The sequence below is a fragment of the Oryx dammah genome, unplaced genomic scaffold (assembly GCF_014754425.2).
Source record: "Oryx dammah isolate SB20612 unplaced genomic scaffold, SCBI_Odam_1.1 HiC_scaffold_10, whole genome shotgun sequence".
Taxonomy (NCBI): domain Eukaryota; kingdom Metazoa; phylum Chordata; class Mammalia; order Artiodactyla; family Bovidae; genus Oryx; species Oryx dammah.
This window is the reverse complement of record NW_024070194.1, coordinates 57,755,241-57,771,156: the sequence shown is the minus strand read 5'-3', so window position 1 is coordinate 57,771,156 and position 15,916 is coordinate 57,755,241. Positions and strand designations below refer to the sequence as shown.

The following is a 15,916-nucleotide window of genomic DNA, read 5'->3' as shown; positions in this document are numbered from 1 at the left end:
CATGCTGATGCTGGTTCTGTCAGTTTTGCCTTTCGTCACTGAGGCCAAGTACCGTTTGGAATCCAACCTGAGCCCTGGGGCAAGGCAGACGGTGACACAGGAGTGGCCCATCTTGCACTACGGTGGAGACTATGAGGGTCCCACCTAACCCTGCACACTCAGATCATCTTCCATAGTGCTGAAAGAGACCATTTTCCTCTCACTGGAACCCTGAACATAACACCTCAAACCAGAGATGCTATTACAAAGGTGTATCAGCTGGGGAGAGGATGAACACTGTATGGCCTATTCAGGCAGGGGAGAACCACTCAGGAAAAAATACAAAGGAGTACTATTAGTACCTACACGTACAATCTGGTGAATCTCAAAAGTACTATGACAAGGTGTGGGATGGATTAGGAGCCTGGGATCGGCATACGTATACTACTACGCATAGTAGGTGACTAATGAGAACCTACTGTATAGCATTACAGCACCTACTGTGGTGACCTAAATGGGAAAGAAATCCAAGAGGGGATATATGCATACACGTGGCTGATTCTCCTTCCTATACAGCAGAAACGAACACAACACTGGAAAGCAACTATACTCTTATCAGAAAAAATAAGAAACCATGCCAAGTGAAAGAGAAAAAAGAGTACACATTGTATTTTCTGTTTATAAGAAATTTGGGAAGACGCAAAACTCATCTATCATGACGTACAGCAGATCAGTGGTTGTCTAGAGCCAGCAGTGTTGACAGCACGGTGGCATAAGGGAACTTTACGGATGATGGAAAGGTTCTTTTCAGAATCACACCTTGATTGGACTGGTGGTTTCCCAAGTGATGTATTTATCAAAACAAAACCTTAAGTAAACAATACATTTAATTGGTGCAAATAGGTATTCTTGCTAAAAAGGCATCACTGCAAACAAAAGATAAGAAAACATTGGACAAAACCAAACTGAAGAACACTGTACAGAAAAACCAAAGTTTCAAGGCCACAGATTTTAAGGAAAGACTGAGAAGCTGTCATAGACTACAGGAATCAACGGGTCGTGAAAAGTGAATATAATATGAAATCTGGGAACAGAAAAGGGGCAAAACCCAAATAAATTTTGCAGTTTAGAGAGGAGTGTCATACCAATACTAACGTCTTGATTTCCTTGGTTGTACCATAGTTACGTTTTTAACGTTGGGGAAAAGTTGAAAGAAAGAGTATACAGAAACTCATCACTATTTTTACAAGTTTTTAAACACCTAAAATTATCTAGAAATAAAGTTTTTTAAATAGGTGCGTTTTATTGTATATAAATTTTAAGTCATTAAAGTTCATATAAAAATAAAACAAAAATAAAAATGGCAGCTTTTATGAAATAACCCTATCCCTAGGCTGATTTTCCTTTCAAGACCATTACATATGTTTAAATCAAGAGTAACTAGAAGGATCAAAATATTTATTTCTCAATATTTGAACCAATAAATCTAGTAAATAAAACACACACCAAATCACTAAATTTATATGATTACTAATTGCATAAAAAAACTCAGAATTACTTTCCTTAGAACCATGATATGTTCCCCTACATAACACTAATATATAATTGACAATAAAATCATCACACATTCAGATCATAGTGACACAAGGGAATCCATAAAAATTTGAAGACTACAGTAAAAATGTTTAATTTCTATGACTTTCACATCTAGAGACTCTTTTATACGTGGACTCCAAAAATTAAATCATCTCATTGAATGTTACTTAAAGAATGGTAGGACATGAGTAGAAAAACTATCAGAGAAAAATTAAAACTTTTATTGACATACCTCCTCTGTTGCCATTTTCTTCATCCTACAAAACAAAAAGTATAAATTCATGTGAATACATGTTTAAAACTGGTAAAATCACAGCAAGGCTCGACTAAATTCAAATTGCTCTCCTGAAAATGTGCCAACTACAAGCTCACTAACAATGCCTTTTGCCAGAAGGATGAAGCTGTCATGCGTGGAGATGGAAAAGCTTCAGGTAAAGCCAATTTAAGGAGGACAACAGAAGTTCAGTTTCTAACATACTGAGTGTAAGCTGTCTAAAACAGACATCCAAGGAGAGCTGTCAGAAGCGGGCAACTGTATGGATGAGGCTAGTACCTGGAAGAGAGGGCCAGGTTGGTTCATCACTTATGTACTAAACCTTAAAAAATGTGCCTTTTAAGGCTATTACAGCACTCAGAACTATCTTTGGACAAGTTGGTTCCAAATTGCTGTATCTTTAAAACTTTGAGGTTCATCTACTTGGTTACGTTCATTGCTACCATGCTGTCTTGCCATGTTGTCTACCTCTAGCTGGGAAATTAGAAAAGCAATTTTGAAAACCTAGCATAAAAATGCATTTATTCAAATATTTGTTGAGCATCATATGAAAAGCAATGTACTATGTACAATGCACTGTGGAAAGAAAAACAAATATTTAGTGAAGGGCTGATAATTTGTTATGTAATTTTTGACCTTTATTTTGGCTGCCCAAATACGTAATCTTTTTTCCTGGTTACAAGCTCTGTTCTGAGACTGTTCTGGCAACAAGGTTGCCAGCTATGTAACATAATAAAGATACTGTTGTATTAATGGTACATTTTCTGAAAGCTCTAAAATATTAATTTTTATATACTCCTTTGAAGTGGATGAACAAGTTTTCAAATTGAAAAGATTTCAATACATATTTTCTATGTAAAAGATATAAGACTGAGACCTATTTGCAAGAACATCTGTGTTAAATAACAGCATTAATTGCTGAGGTTTAATGAGCAATTACTGTCTGCCAATTTCTGTGCTGTTTTACATGTATTATATCACTTAATCAACCCAGCCACCCATGAGGAAGGTGCTGTCACTGTCTGTTAAGAGACTCATTCAAGGACACAAAGCTGACAAAGAGCAGAGATAGGACTCAAATCCAGACTCTTGACTCCAAAGACTGTGCTGCTAACAGTTACATTGTGCCACTGAAATTTCTAGAAATATTTTCCAACAATAACAATGCATTTTAAACCTAGGTTTGGTAAAATTATCTTTTAAAATCTGTACTCTCTATATCACGATCTAATACTCTTCTTCAAAACAAAACCTAAAGACAAAACCAAGATTCTCCTTAATATGTAATTAAAGCAAGGGATTCTATTACTCTCTTATGTGACCTAGCATCTAAGTTATACTACTTACGGCATTTTTTAAGGTAAAGTAGATGTTTAGGGAATCCAGTTCAACTGTTTTACACATTTTAGGAATACCAATCTTGTCAGGTAGCAATAATTCATAATTCTTAAAAATTCTTTAGTAGTTTTAAAAGTTTATAAGATATTTTCCAAGAAAAATATAGTTTAAAAACTGTTGTCTTCAGAAGCAATATGACCCTACATTATAAAAGACAACTCTAGATTCATAGATATTTAGACTTAGAAGAGACTTTCAAATCTTCTAGTACAATTCCCTTGAATTAGAATGGAAATCTAGAGCCCAAAAGAAGTTAAGTGTCTTGGTGAAAGTGCCCCAAGTCTTCTGAATGTCATTATTTCCATTACACTGCTGTGCAATAGTCAAGATCAGGCATTCACGTTGGCCAAATTCAAATCCTAGGTCCACCACTTACTCATTACATGACTCAGATCAGTCTCCACATCTGTTATATGGGGCTAATAATAAAGTGAGATAATGCTCATAAAGAATAATAAAGAACACAGAACAAGTACTCAGCACATCAGCTGCCATTTCAGTGATTCCATTTGCCTTTTATTAGATCATGTTCCTATATGTTGAAGCCTACCAGTGTAATTCACTCTAGAGAGAAGCTGTTTAAATTCTGACTTGCCATCATATTACATATCTGAAAGTTAAGTATGAATCTAATTCCAATAACTCTACAACTATCCAAATATTTTAATGAACTATTTCCTCTGCATGCTCTGCCCAGAAAACTTATCCCCTTTCTAGATATTAGAAAAAGCAGAATGAAGTTTAGAATTAGAAATGATAGTAAAAAAGATACATAGTTCAAAATTGGTATGATCTTTCAGAGGATCTTTAATCAAAGATCTTTAATCAAAGTTTTGTTCCAGAAGACAGGAATATATCTAAAAGTGGGAAAGGATATAATAAAAATGCAAACAGACTGGGTTGGCCAAAAAGTCTGTTTGAGTTTTTCCATAACATCTTATGGAAAAACCCAAAGGAACTTTTTGACCAACCCAATAACACTTAATCCTTAAAAGACAGAAGGCAGGATGAGAGGAAGACAAGGAGACAGCAACTGCCTTGTGTTCTACTTTAATTACTTCTCTTACCTTAAATGAAAATTGAATTGCAGACTCTGGGGGATAAACAATAAAATGCCTCAATGTAAAACCAAAGCCTTGAGATGTTCTTTTCAACATAACTGTTTTGGGACCTGGCCAGGAGAACATTTCATCTTCGGATGGTGATACAGTTTCACTTTGTTCTTTTCCATCTTTACTTTTTGATACCTAAAAGGAAAAGACATTTAAATGTCAACTATATAGCACAATATATTTCATCATTTGGGGAAAATGTATGTGTAAAAATATAATAACTGAGTGCAGAGGGGAAATGACTGGAGAAAAAGAACCATATTGTGATGCATGAACTATATGTGGCATAAAAAAATCACACAGATTATCAAAAACTCAATTTTTTCCAAGAAAGGGATGCTATGAAAAGTTAATCAGAAGCAAGAAAGAACTCTTGAAAGTGAGACATAAAATGTCAGGTTAAAATTTTAAATGCAATATCCAAGGCTAGATAAGCAGCATGGTTCGTGGAGATAGAACTGACACAACCAGAATAATCACAGCAGGAGAACTGAATAAATTATAAAAACTCATACTATGGACTCTTAAGGTCATTAAAAATGATGGCAATAATAAGAAGAATGAGTTATGGCTGGGGATATTTATTTTACACAGAATTTTAAAAAGAAGTCACAAAAAAATTTAAATGCAATAGAAAAACTAAAAGACAACACAAAGAAAATCTCAGAGCATTCAGGATTAAGAAACAAAAACCATGGAAAAAATATGAAACTGTTGCTGAGTAAGAACCCTAAACATGTTGTCAGTCCAATGACAGCAAAGGACATTAGAAAATAAGAGCCCAGGCTTCAGGTTCTAAGCGTAAATTCAGTACCCACATAAATAATCCTTCCCAAACCCTGGCTTTCCGGTTGTGTGCTTTCCTCACCCCCAACTCTTGGCTTTTATCTGGTCAGGAGTAAAAGCCCTCTGCAATCTCAAACCTAAGAGCCCACCCCTTCATCCCTCTCATACGTCAACCCTTACAAATTCTTCCATCTGAGGCTGACCCTACTGCCCCTTCCCAGCCCCTCACTGCCCCATGGCCTCACCTGTCCCTTAAACCAGCTTCATATCACTCTTCTGCCTTCTCTCACCTCCTCAGAGTCATCTGAGAAAACCTAAACCTGGATAAATCAACATTGCCTGCTCTGCTCCTGCACCCATGCAGTTGAACACAGGCAGACAAAAACAGAAAATTAAGCCCCCTGCTATATCTCTCTAAGTTCATGATCACTAAGCTCACACGAGCCTTCAGTGTTGGTGTCCATTTCTCTGCAGTCTATTCATCCAATGACTATTCCATACCTTCTCCCCTGCCCTCACTTGGCACTGATGACCCTGCTTTTTGACCCAAAAACTCAAGCACCAAGATGAGTCCTTTGTCGCCTTCCACCTACTTACCCTCCTTACCTTATCTCCCCACCTACTTATCTCCCCACCTACTTACCTCTGTCCCACGTTCTCCTGTCTCCTTCCTGTGACAATGGCTGCATTCCCCATTGCTCTAAGGTCCCACCACTTAACGGAGTAGATCCCAGTCCCTTTTCCCAGACAAAGGCATGGTCCCACCCATTCTTCCCTCCCTCTCTTACATCATGCTTTCTCCTATGATCTCATTCCCATGGCGTGTGTGTACATTTTTGTAAGTTCTTTTATCTTAAAAGGACAGCAAAAGTCCTCTCTGACCACAGTCTTCTCCAGCTTCCACTTTGTTTTTCTACCTTTAGAGCAAGACCCCTTGGAAGTTATCTATGAATGCTATCTCCAATTCTTTTTCTCCCATTTGTCTCTTAAGTCCCCTTAAATCAGGCTGTGGCCTCCCTATATCCCTGAAACTGTTCTTTCGACAAGGCCCTGAAGGCTTCTACATCGTTATACTCAACGGTCAATTCTTAGCTCTTGTCTTCAGTGAGCGATAGTTGGTGCAGGGATTACTTCCTACTAGAGAAATTTCTCCACGTGACTGTCCACACTGAATTTCCTCCTAATTCCCAGGCTCCCTCTGCTTAGTCTCCTTTGCTATCTCTTCAATGGCTCAACTTCTGAATTAAGGAATATAAAAGAAATCAACCCTGAATATTCACTGGAAGGACTGATGCTGAAGCTGAAACTCCAATACCTTGGCCACCTGATGCAAAGAACTGACTCATTGGAAAAGACCCTGATGCTGGGAAAGATTGAAGGCGGGAGGAGAAGGGGATGACAGAGGATGAGATGGTTGGATGGCATCACCGACTCAATGGACATGAGTTTGAGCAAGCTCCAGGAGGTGGTAAAGGACAGGGAAGCCTGGTATGCTGCGGTCTATTGGGTTGCAAAGAGTCGGACGTGACTTAGCAACTGAACAAAAGGGCTCAGCCCACGGACCTTTCTACCTCTACTCTGGCTTTTGGTGATATCCTCAATTTTTATCTCTAGCTCAGACATCTCCCCGATCTAATAGGTATCTCAAACCTAATACGTCTACCTGGCTGTTAAGATTTTGTATGAAATTACTAGTTCCACAGCAGTTGTGAAATGTCACCTTTACAAATGACATACTTGAATATGCTTGATTCTACTACATTTTTAATTCGTTTCACTGGTGAATCTTATTTATTCCTCTACAACAATAAACCTTACATGAAGGTATTCAAATTACAAAAAAAAAAAGCTCCTGGAAGCCATTTTTCAAGAGACTTCTAAATCCTAAATATTTTCATCAGAAGTCAGTATTTTGGCTGTTACTAGTTAGAAGGAAAGAAAATGAAGTCACTCAGTCTTGTCCGACTCTTTGAGACCCCATGGACTGTAGCCTACCAGGCTCCTCCATCCATGGGATTTTCCAGGCAAGAGTACTGGAGTGGGTTGCCATTTCCTTCTCCAGGGGATCTTCCCAACCCAGGGATCAAACCTGGGTCTCCCACATTGCAGGCAGATGCTTTACCTTCTGAGCCACCAGGGAAGCCCCATTACTAGTTAGCCATTCATCAATTTCACTTTTCCATTTGGGAAGACACTAGATAGTAGCATTCCCCAAACCTGCAGTAGGGGAGACTGGACCAAGTCCTATTCAATGGAATGCAAGAATTATAAAATATAAAAATGAGCAGTATTTCTATACACTGTCTGTGTGTTCTCAGTTGCTTAGTAATGTCCAATTCTTTGCAATTCTGTGTACTGTAGCCCACCAGGCTCTGTCCATGGAATTTTCCAGGCAAGAATACTGGAGTAGGTGACCATTTCTTTCTCCAGGCGATCTTCTCAACCCAGGGATCAAACCTGAGTCTCTTGCATTGGCAGGTGGATTCGATATCACTGAGCCACCTAGGAAGCCCTTTTGCTGCTGCTACTGCTTCAGTCGTGTCTGACTCTGTGCGACCCCGTGGACTGCAGCCTACCAGGCTCCTCAGTCCATGGGATTTTTCAGGCAAGAGTACTGGAGTGGGTTACCATTTCCTTCTCCTAGGAAGCCCTTTTACACACTGACAATAGGCAACTGGAAATTGAAATTTCAAAAGTAACATTTAAAAAAAATTTTATTTTTAATTGGGGGATAATCGTTTTACCGAGTTGTGTTGGTTTCTGCCATATAACGTGAGTCGGCCTAAAAATAACATTTAAAATGCAAAATACTTAGGGATAAATATGAGAAAAGATTTGCCAGACCTATAAACTGTAATTACAAAACTGACAGATGTAAAGAAGATCCAAATAAATGGAGAGATATGCCATGCTCACAGTTTAGAAGACTCAGTATTATTACACTGTCAATGCTCCTGAAATTGATCTATAGATTCAGTGAAATCCCAGTCAAAACCCCAGGAGATTTTTGTGTACAAGTTGATAAACTAAAATCCACTTTGAAATTAAAAGGACCTAAACAACCAAAAACAACTTTGAAGAAGCAGAACAAAACTGGAAGACTTACATTACAGGACTTTGTTTAAAGCTACAGTAATCAAGACTCTGAGCCACTGATGGAGACTTTGCACATTTGAAACTCATTTATCATAAATGCATTTTACCTTATTCCCCCTTCGAAGACCTGGAAATTTTGAGGGGGAGGGGGAATAACAGCAAACACCAACATGGGGGACTCAAGCTGAGTGATCACATGATCAGGTAGAATTTGTAGCAGGAAAGTTTTTATTCTAGGCTTAATTATCCAAAGAGTTTAGTTAAGCTTTAGGTTGTGACTGAATCTTCCTTTTGACATCCAAAGGAGACAATTATTTTATCTTTGCATTTAAGTTCATTCCCTCCATATCTGTCTCTCTCTCTCAAGTTTGTATTCTTGAGTGCATCTGGTATTGTTATTTTTTTTCTTTTCATCACTGTGATAGGTGTGTGGTGGTATCTGGTATCTTGGTATGCTAATATTTGCATTTCCCTAATGGCCCATGATGAACACCTTTTCAAGCGCTCAGCTGCCATCTCCTTATGTAATTTTAAAGCCCCAAAGAATCTCAGATATGATAGACATAAGTGAATCGTTTTCTGAGGACACGGAGGCCCAGTTTAGCTAAGTGATGTATGTAAGACTTTTGTAGGCTAATTCAGAGTAAGCATTAAAATCATAGTTCCTGAATCTGAGGCGAGAGTGTTTCTCCTGTGTCGGTGTTTGTGCTTAGCCGTTCAACAGTTTCAGATTCTTTGCAACCCCATAGACTGTATCCTGCCAGGCTCCTCTGTCCACGGGGATTCTCCAGGCAGGAATATTGGAGTGGGTCGCCATGCCTTTCTCCAGGGAAATCTTCCCGACCCAGTGATCGAGCCCAGGTCTCCTCATTGTAGGCGAATTCTATACCATCTGAGCCACCACTGAACTTTTCATCATTTTTTCTATTGTGCAATCTGCATAGATTTTCTCCCCCAGTAGCACTTTGATCTAATTTATTGCTTTTACTTTTCTGCAGGACTCTAATTTTACAACTTTAAACAGTTTACATGCATTAATTTCTAGTGTATTATTATGACTTGGGCCTCAAAGCTCCCAAACATATTCAAGCTTCCTTTTTCCTATGTACCATATAGATAAGGCTCTAGGATCCTGGTGTCATACTTCAAGTTGCTGCATAGAGCCTGCTGTGTCTTATTCTACTGAGTTCTTTATAAAACGGAGAAAATGGGATAAAGAGTAAGCAACTTCATTTTTGCTCTCTGCAGACAACGTTGTTTTTTTTCAATGTCACAAAGCTCTGTTGTCTCAATTATTTCTCCCTCCCAAGAACATCACATTGAATCCTTTGCAGTCTCCTTACCTTTTCCCTACAAGGGAGGGGGAGGGTTACCATTCTTCCTACATAAAGAGAGAAGATAAAAAGAAACACACACATGTGCCTTCCTCACTCTTTCACCTCCTTACCCACAGAGCCTTTTGATCTGCTGAATTTTATAACAAGGGCAAACTGCAGGCACACAGCGAAGGACACAGAAGTCAGATTCCTCCACTTGAGAGGACCCTTCAGACGCTCTCTCTCTACACATGTTACAGCTCCCCACCACGAGCAGCAATTTGTGTACTAATAGCCTCAGAGTGTAAGAAGCCTAGAAGTGGATGGAATCATAGTGGTCCCATGCCTTTGAACGAAGAACGGTCATCTGATTCCCTTAGAAGACTTCATAACAAGGTTGCTTGATTGAGCAATAACTCAAGGTTAAAAGAAACCAAAATAAAACATAAAAACTAGATATAACAACTAGACAAAGCAAAGAGGAGTGAGAGAGAAAGTATTGGGGGACAAGCTAATCATATAACAATAAAGGTAATAATAACCTCACAGAAGGGAATGCACACAGGTATGATAGCACCTTTGGGGATAATGGAAATGTTCTCAAAGTAGATTATAAAGAAAGTTTCACTACTGGATAAATTTACTGCAAGCCACTGCGATGTACACTTACAATGGGTGACTTTTTATGGTATGTAAATTACACTTCAACAAAGATGCTTCAGAAGAAAAACTGGCATGGAAAGTACAAAGTCTAAATGTGTGCCAGAGGTGAAAGATGGAGGGCTGTCTTGAAAGCAAACACAAGTGAGTTAAGAAAGAATCCCTTTATACACAGTAACTATAGAAGACCTCAACTATCTTTTGTAATTACTTGTAATTTAAATAGAATGGGAGCTCATGTACACCCGTGGCGGATTCATGTCAATGTATGCCAAAACCAATACAGTATTGTAAAATAAAGTAGAAATAAAAATTTAAATTAAAAAAATTAAATTAAAAAAAATAATAATAATAAATAGAATGGGGATAGCTTCCTAGTATATTCCAGGAATCATTCACAATAAAGCAGAAGAAAGTATTATATTACGTTCATTCCATAAGATCTTAATACTGATTCTATCATATACCTAAGATTATAAGCCCTACTCCTATGGATTATTGAAAATGATTTGCTATTTTTTAAAAAAATTTTTACCACTGATAAAATTAGTAGTACCAGTTACTTAAAAGTAAGATTGTTCTTCCTTATTTTAGGGCCAGATTTATTCACAGTGATGCAACCCCTTTTTAAGATGACATCTGCTTCCATGTTGTTGTAAATGGCATTATTTTGTTCTTTTTATACCTGAAGAGTATTCCATTGTATCTATGTATTGTATCTTCAGGGGCTTCCCAGATATCTCAGTGGTAAAGAATGTGCCTGCAATGCAGGAGACCAGGGTTCAACTCCTGGGTCAGGAAGATCCCCTGGAGAATGGAATGGCTACCCACTCCAGTATTTTTGCCTGGAGAATTCCAAGGATAGAGGAGCTTGGTGGGCTACAGTCCAAGGGTTCCTTTTTTCTTTTTTTATTGGAGTGGACAGAGGACCCTAGCAGGCTACAGTCTACAGCGTCACACAGAGTCGGACACAACTCAAGTGACTTGGCCTGCAGACATATGCTAAGTCTACCTGACAACTCTGGGCTTGGAGCTTCTCTTGACAGAGGAAGTCTCTTTCTTAGCCAGGTTGATAACAATTGAAACCACTTTGATGTTTATTATCTAGATGCATCCAGATACATTTTTCCAATAATTAATTCTAGTTTTCAATAGATATTTTAATATTTAAGTGATAAAAGATGACGACCACAGAAATTTTAACACTCTCAGAAACTGAAGTTGAAAAATCTACAGAATTCGCTTTCACTGCTGAGGGCCTGGGTTCAGTCCCTGGTCAGGGCCCTAAGATCCCACAAGCCATGCAGAGCAGCCAAAACACAGAAAAAGAGAAAAAAAGAAAAATCTAGATGCTTGGATTTAAGTTTTAAAATACTCAATTTTTTTTTTACAACTTAATTTTTAAGTTCATTATTGGACATTCATTTATAATATCGTTTATCTCTGTTGACTGTCAAGATGGGTCCTTTCTCCTGCTTTTCTGTATGGTTTCATTATAGATTGTTTTGAATTAGCTGATATTTTCCTATGTGATTTCCTTCTCTATTCAGCATTCTGGCTTTTAATATAATTTTTATCTAGACTGTACTCTTCTTTCTTCTCTAAGATTTACTTTCAGATCCCATCACGTTGAAGACATGAGTTCTTAATTCCGCAATTTTAGAACTTCACTCTCACAGAAGATGGCTATGTTAAAACCTGAAGTAAATGAAAAAAATTAAAAAGAATGGTGTGAACTGTTTATAAATAGCTTAGTTCTGACTACCACTATGACTTTGAAACATTATTTCTAATTTACTTTTGACGCGTTATGTGAGTAAAAGTTGCTCAGTCGTGTCAGACTCTTTGCGACCTCTTGGACTATGAAGTCCATGGAATTCTCCAGGCCAGAATATTGGAGAGGGTAGCCATTCCCTTCTCCAGGGGATCTTCCCAACCAGGGATTGAACCCAGGTCTCCCACACTGCAGGCAGATTCTTTACTGTCTGAGCCACGAGGGAAGCTCAAGAATACTGAAGTGGGTAGTCTATCCCTTCTCCAGAAGATCTTCACGACCCAGGAATTGAAACGTGGTCTCCTGCACTGCAGGCAGATTCTCGACTAGCTGAGCTACCAGGGAATCTGTTAATATTATCAGTCTCACAAAATGTACTTCTCTTCACAAATTACCCATTTCCTGGGCATTTTCTCATAGTTGTCTTACTAGTAGTGATGGTGGGATCAGATTACACTTACTTTTGTCCCTTGGACCTTCTGTGACCAACAATAAACGTTTTTGTGATATTAAAGGAAAGTCTGAACTTGCTTCCTAAAATAGAGAAAGCATTTTCAAGATGATACCTTAATGGTATCATCATGTGTCATCTGGCATTTGTATAACTTTCCATATCATTTGAAAGAATTCCTCTTTATTACTGAGTCCAGAAGCAAACAAAGATGACTGAATCTAACTGGCATGCTTGCTGCATTCATCCTTTATTCTTTAATAGCTTCTGACATTACTTCCTAATTCTGTTATCAAAAATATTCACTGAAGTAAAGGAGGCTGGGGAACATGATTAGCTATTTACCAGGAAGAAGAAGAAAAGGGTTGATGAACAGCTAGCCAATCTCTGCTGTGGTTCATTGATTTTCAATGATACATAAAAGTTCATCGTGAATGTACCACTTTTTACCTATTATCCTTTAAATGGAAATAGGGTTTTCCCATTTTGCTATTAGCAAAAAAAGAAAAGAAAAAACCAAGTTGCTAAGAACATCTCCTGTTCATAAAAACATCTTTTACACCATAGTTTCTTAAGGTATTTACATAGTAGTTACCTAGTTTATTTTTTATGGTATTTACTTATGTTTACATAGTATTTAGATGGTTTCTTTAAGGTATTTACCTGGTACTGGATAGATGTTCATAGTTTAATGACAGATGGTAGCTTAACATAGTAAGTTTCAAACGTGTAATTCAGAAACCTGACCTAGACCATGATTACCATCAGTCACTACTCGCCATCTAGCCCATCACTCTTCTCTATCAAAGGGGCAAGTGAACTAGGAGAACTACCTGCCCTTTGCACGTGCAGACTGTCAACATACCACTCTCAAAGTTTCACATATATTCCTCTAGTGCTATCCTAAGAAATAATAATTTTTAAAAAATCTCTCATTTATTTAAAAACATTTATACACTGCAGGGCTATTTCCTAAAGGAGAGAAAGCCTACACTCTATGTAGGGGGAGTATTTCCACTTTAAGATACATCACCAGCCCTATACCAAAACCTCTCTAATTATTAACTAGCATTAACTATGAAGATGAAAGTTCAACTGGCACCCAGCAAGCAGGCATAGGGTATGTTCCACGTGTTACTTCAGTATTACCATACTGAACTACCATGATGGTACTGACTGGCATCTATTTACATCTTTTTTTTTTTTTTTCACCTTTTTAAAATGAGGTTCAAAAAAAATAAAGTGACTTCCCCATAGTTGTAAAACATATAACTCCAATTCTAGAGCTCTCTAAAAAAATAACTCTCTACCCAAAAAGGTATAAGAACTCAACTCAATCTGATTCCAATAAAATTTTTACTTACTTTTCCAGCACTACGTTTTTCAGCTAAAGTGTTTGCTGAATCTTACAACTTTAACGACTTCTAAACAATATTTTATTTAAAAAAAAAAAGCTCATCAGTCCACTGATTAGCAGATAAAACTAAGCACAGACTAAACTAACTATTTATTTCAACACATTAATCTCATTACATTACATGGCAGATTTAAATCCATATAGGAGAATCCGTACGAAAGAATGACCTACTGTATACCTCAAGTATTTTTTTTAATGAAGCCTTAGATAACTTAAATTTTTCTAGAAACAACAATTCCAAACTAAGTTCCTATCAAAAACAAAACTTCCAGAAGTTTATCAGTTTGACTGCTGAACATCTTCTAAACATATTAGAAATGGGTCTGTAACAAATGACGACTGCTATTTGGATGGCGAAAACCATTTAAATCTGCTTTACATATACCTTTTTTCTCTTTCCTTTGTTAAACAAGTATAGAATAGAATGACTAAATGAAATACACGTCTAAAATGATAAAAAAAATCTAAAAATGTAATTTTAGCTGCTCAAGTACTTCCCAAAAAAACTATGTAGTGGCACTATATTAATATTTAATGTTTCTGCTTAATTGTTTTTTCCTTGCCTATATTTTAATAAATATGAAACTCTACAAGCAAGAAGAGAGCCAATTATATAATACAAAGAAATAAATAAGCCATTAAATACATATTTAAAAGTACAGTGGTGGTCAACCACATTTAGCACACACCCAAAATAATAACTGAGCATTATATCACTATAGATATTTACAGCCTCATACGATTTACAATAGTATAAGCCCCTTGCCCCTGCTCTCAAAGCCTAACTAGCTATATGGAACATTTATAATCTATTTCTAAGCATGTCTACCAGAATCGGAGGATATAATTTTATCTATTTTCCTCATTTGCTGCTAACTCGCCAGAAAGTTATTTGCTAATCACAAAAATGGAAGGACAGAATGACCATTTAGAATAACAACAACAAAAAAACCTTCTTTTTCAAATTTAACACCATACTGATAGAAGTCTTCCTAAATTATTAAGCCTAAAATCTCATTCCATGCCAAAAGATTTTCAAATTATAAAGGAAAGGTATTAAATTTCCAAAATATTTTTCTGCAAAGGACTTCTGAAGGAATTACTTTACTAACCTAAAGTTTAGTTAAGTCTCTCATTAACAATATTCTCAACTAGCAGGAAAGGACACTGAAGAAAAAATATTATTCCAAACTCAATCAGGAAAAACCATGAGAATTCTCATACCCTTCTACTGGGAGTACAATCTTTCTATAAACCCTCTTGATAACATTTATCAAGAGACTTAAATTTTATACCTTTTAACCTAATAACTAATGAAATAATAAGAGGGTGAAGATTCATTTTACAAAATGTTCAGCCTAAGGTATAATAAACTCAACTCGGAAATTATTTCAAAGTCCAACAACAGCAAAAAAAAAAAAGGAAGAGTTACATAAATTATGATACAGCTGAAATATGAAAAAAAATTAATGACACAGGAAAATGCCCAAAATATAATATTGAGGGGGAAAGTAAGATTAAAATGTCATAGTTTGACAAAGTGTTTTTCAGTCTCTCTCTCTCATACACACACATAGAGTTTGGAATAAGGGGCCAGGGTCCTTTTTTTTTAGACAATTCATCAATTTTTATAAGGAACCCGTGTGAATGGTAACTTTTCACATCAGCCTGCATTACTGTGCATCATTGCATATCACACTAAGCTGCGTTTTGAACACTTTGTCTGTGTTAATGGAATAATCCACTCTTTTTTTGGTAACAAAGTGCCATACAGCATAAATCACCAACCAGTGCCTTGCAATACTCAGAGGCAGTCTCCCAGGGCCTGTATCTCATAGAGCCCCTTGTAGTGAAGGCTGTACCCTACCACCTTATAATTACTTGTTTATACATCTATTGGAGAAGGCAATGGCACCCCACTCCAGTACTCTAGCCTGGAAAATCCCATGGATGGAGGAGCCTGGTAGGCTGCAGTCCATGGGGTCGCTAAGAGTCGGACACAACTGAGCGACTTCACTTTCACTTTTCACTTTCACGCACTGGAGAGGGAAATGGCA

The 15,916-nt window shown here is 37.2% G+C and overlaps 1 protein-coding gene across 4 annotated transcripts in view; it reads right to left on the bottom strand.

The window, feature by feature from the left end:
* ARHGAP21 (Rho GTPase activating protein 21) overlaps positions 1-15,916 on the bottom strand; it is a 131,644-nt gene that overhangs the window by 73,626 nt on the left and 42,102 nt on the right. For all 4 annotated transcript variants that reach the window (XM_040248536.1, XM_040248537.1, XM_040248534.1 and 1 more), the window contains 2 exons: positions 4,315-4,494; positions 1,808-1,832 (listed from right to left, as the gene is read on the bottom strand). In XM_040248536.1, coding sequence (XP_040104470.1) covers positions 1,808-1,832; positions 4,315-4,494 — 205 coding nt within the window. The remainder of the gene's footprint in view (positions 1-1,807; positions 1,833-4,314; positions 4,495-15,916) is intronic.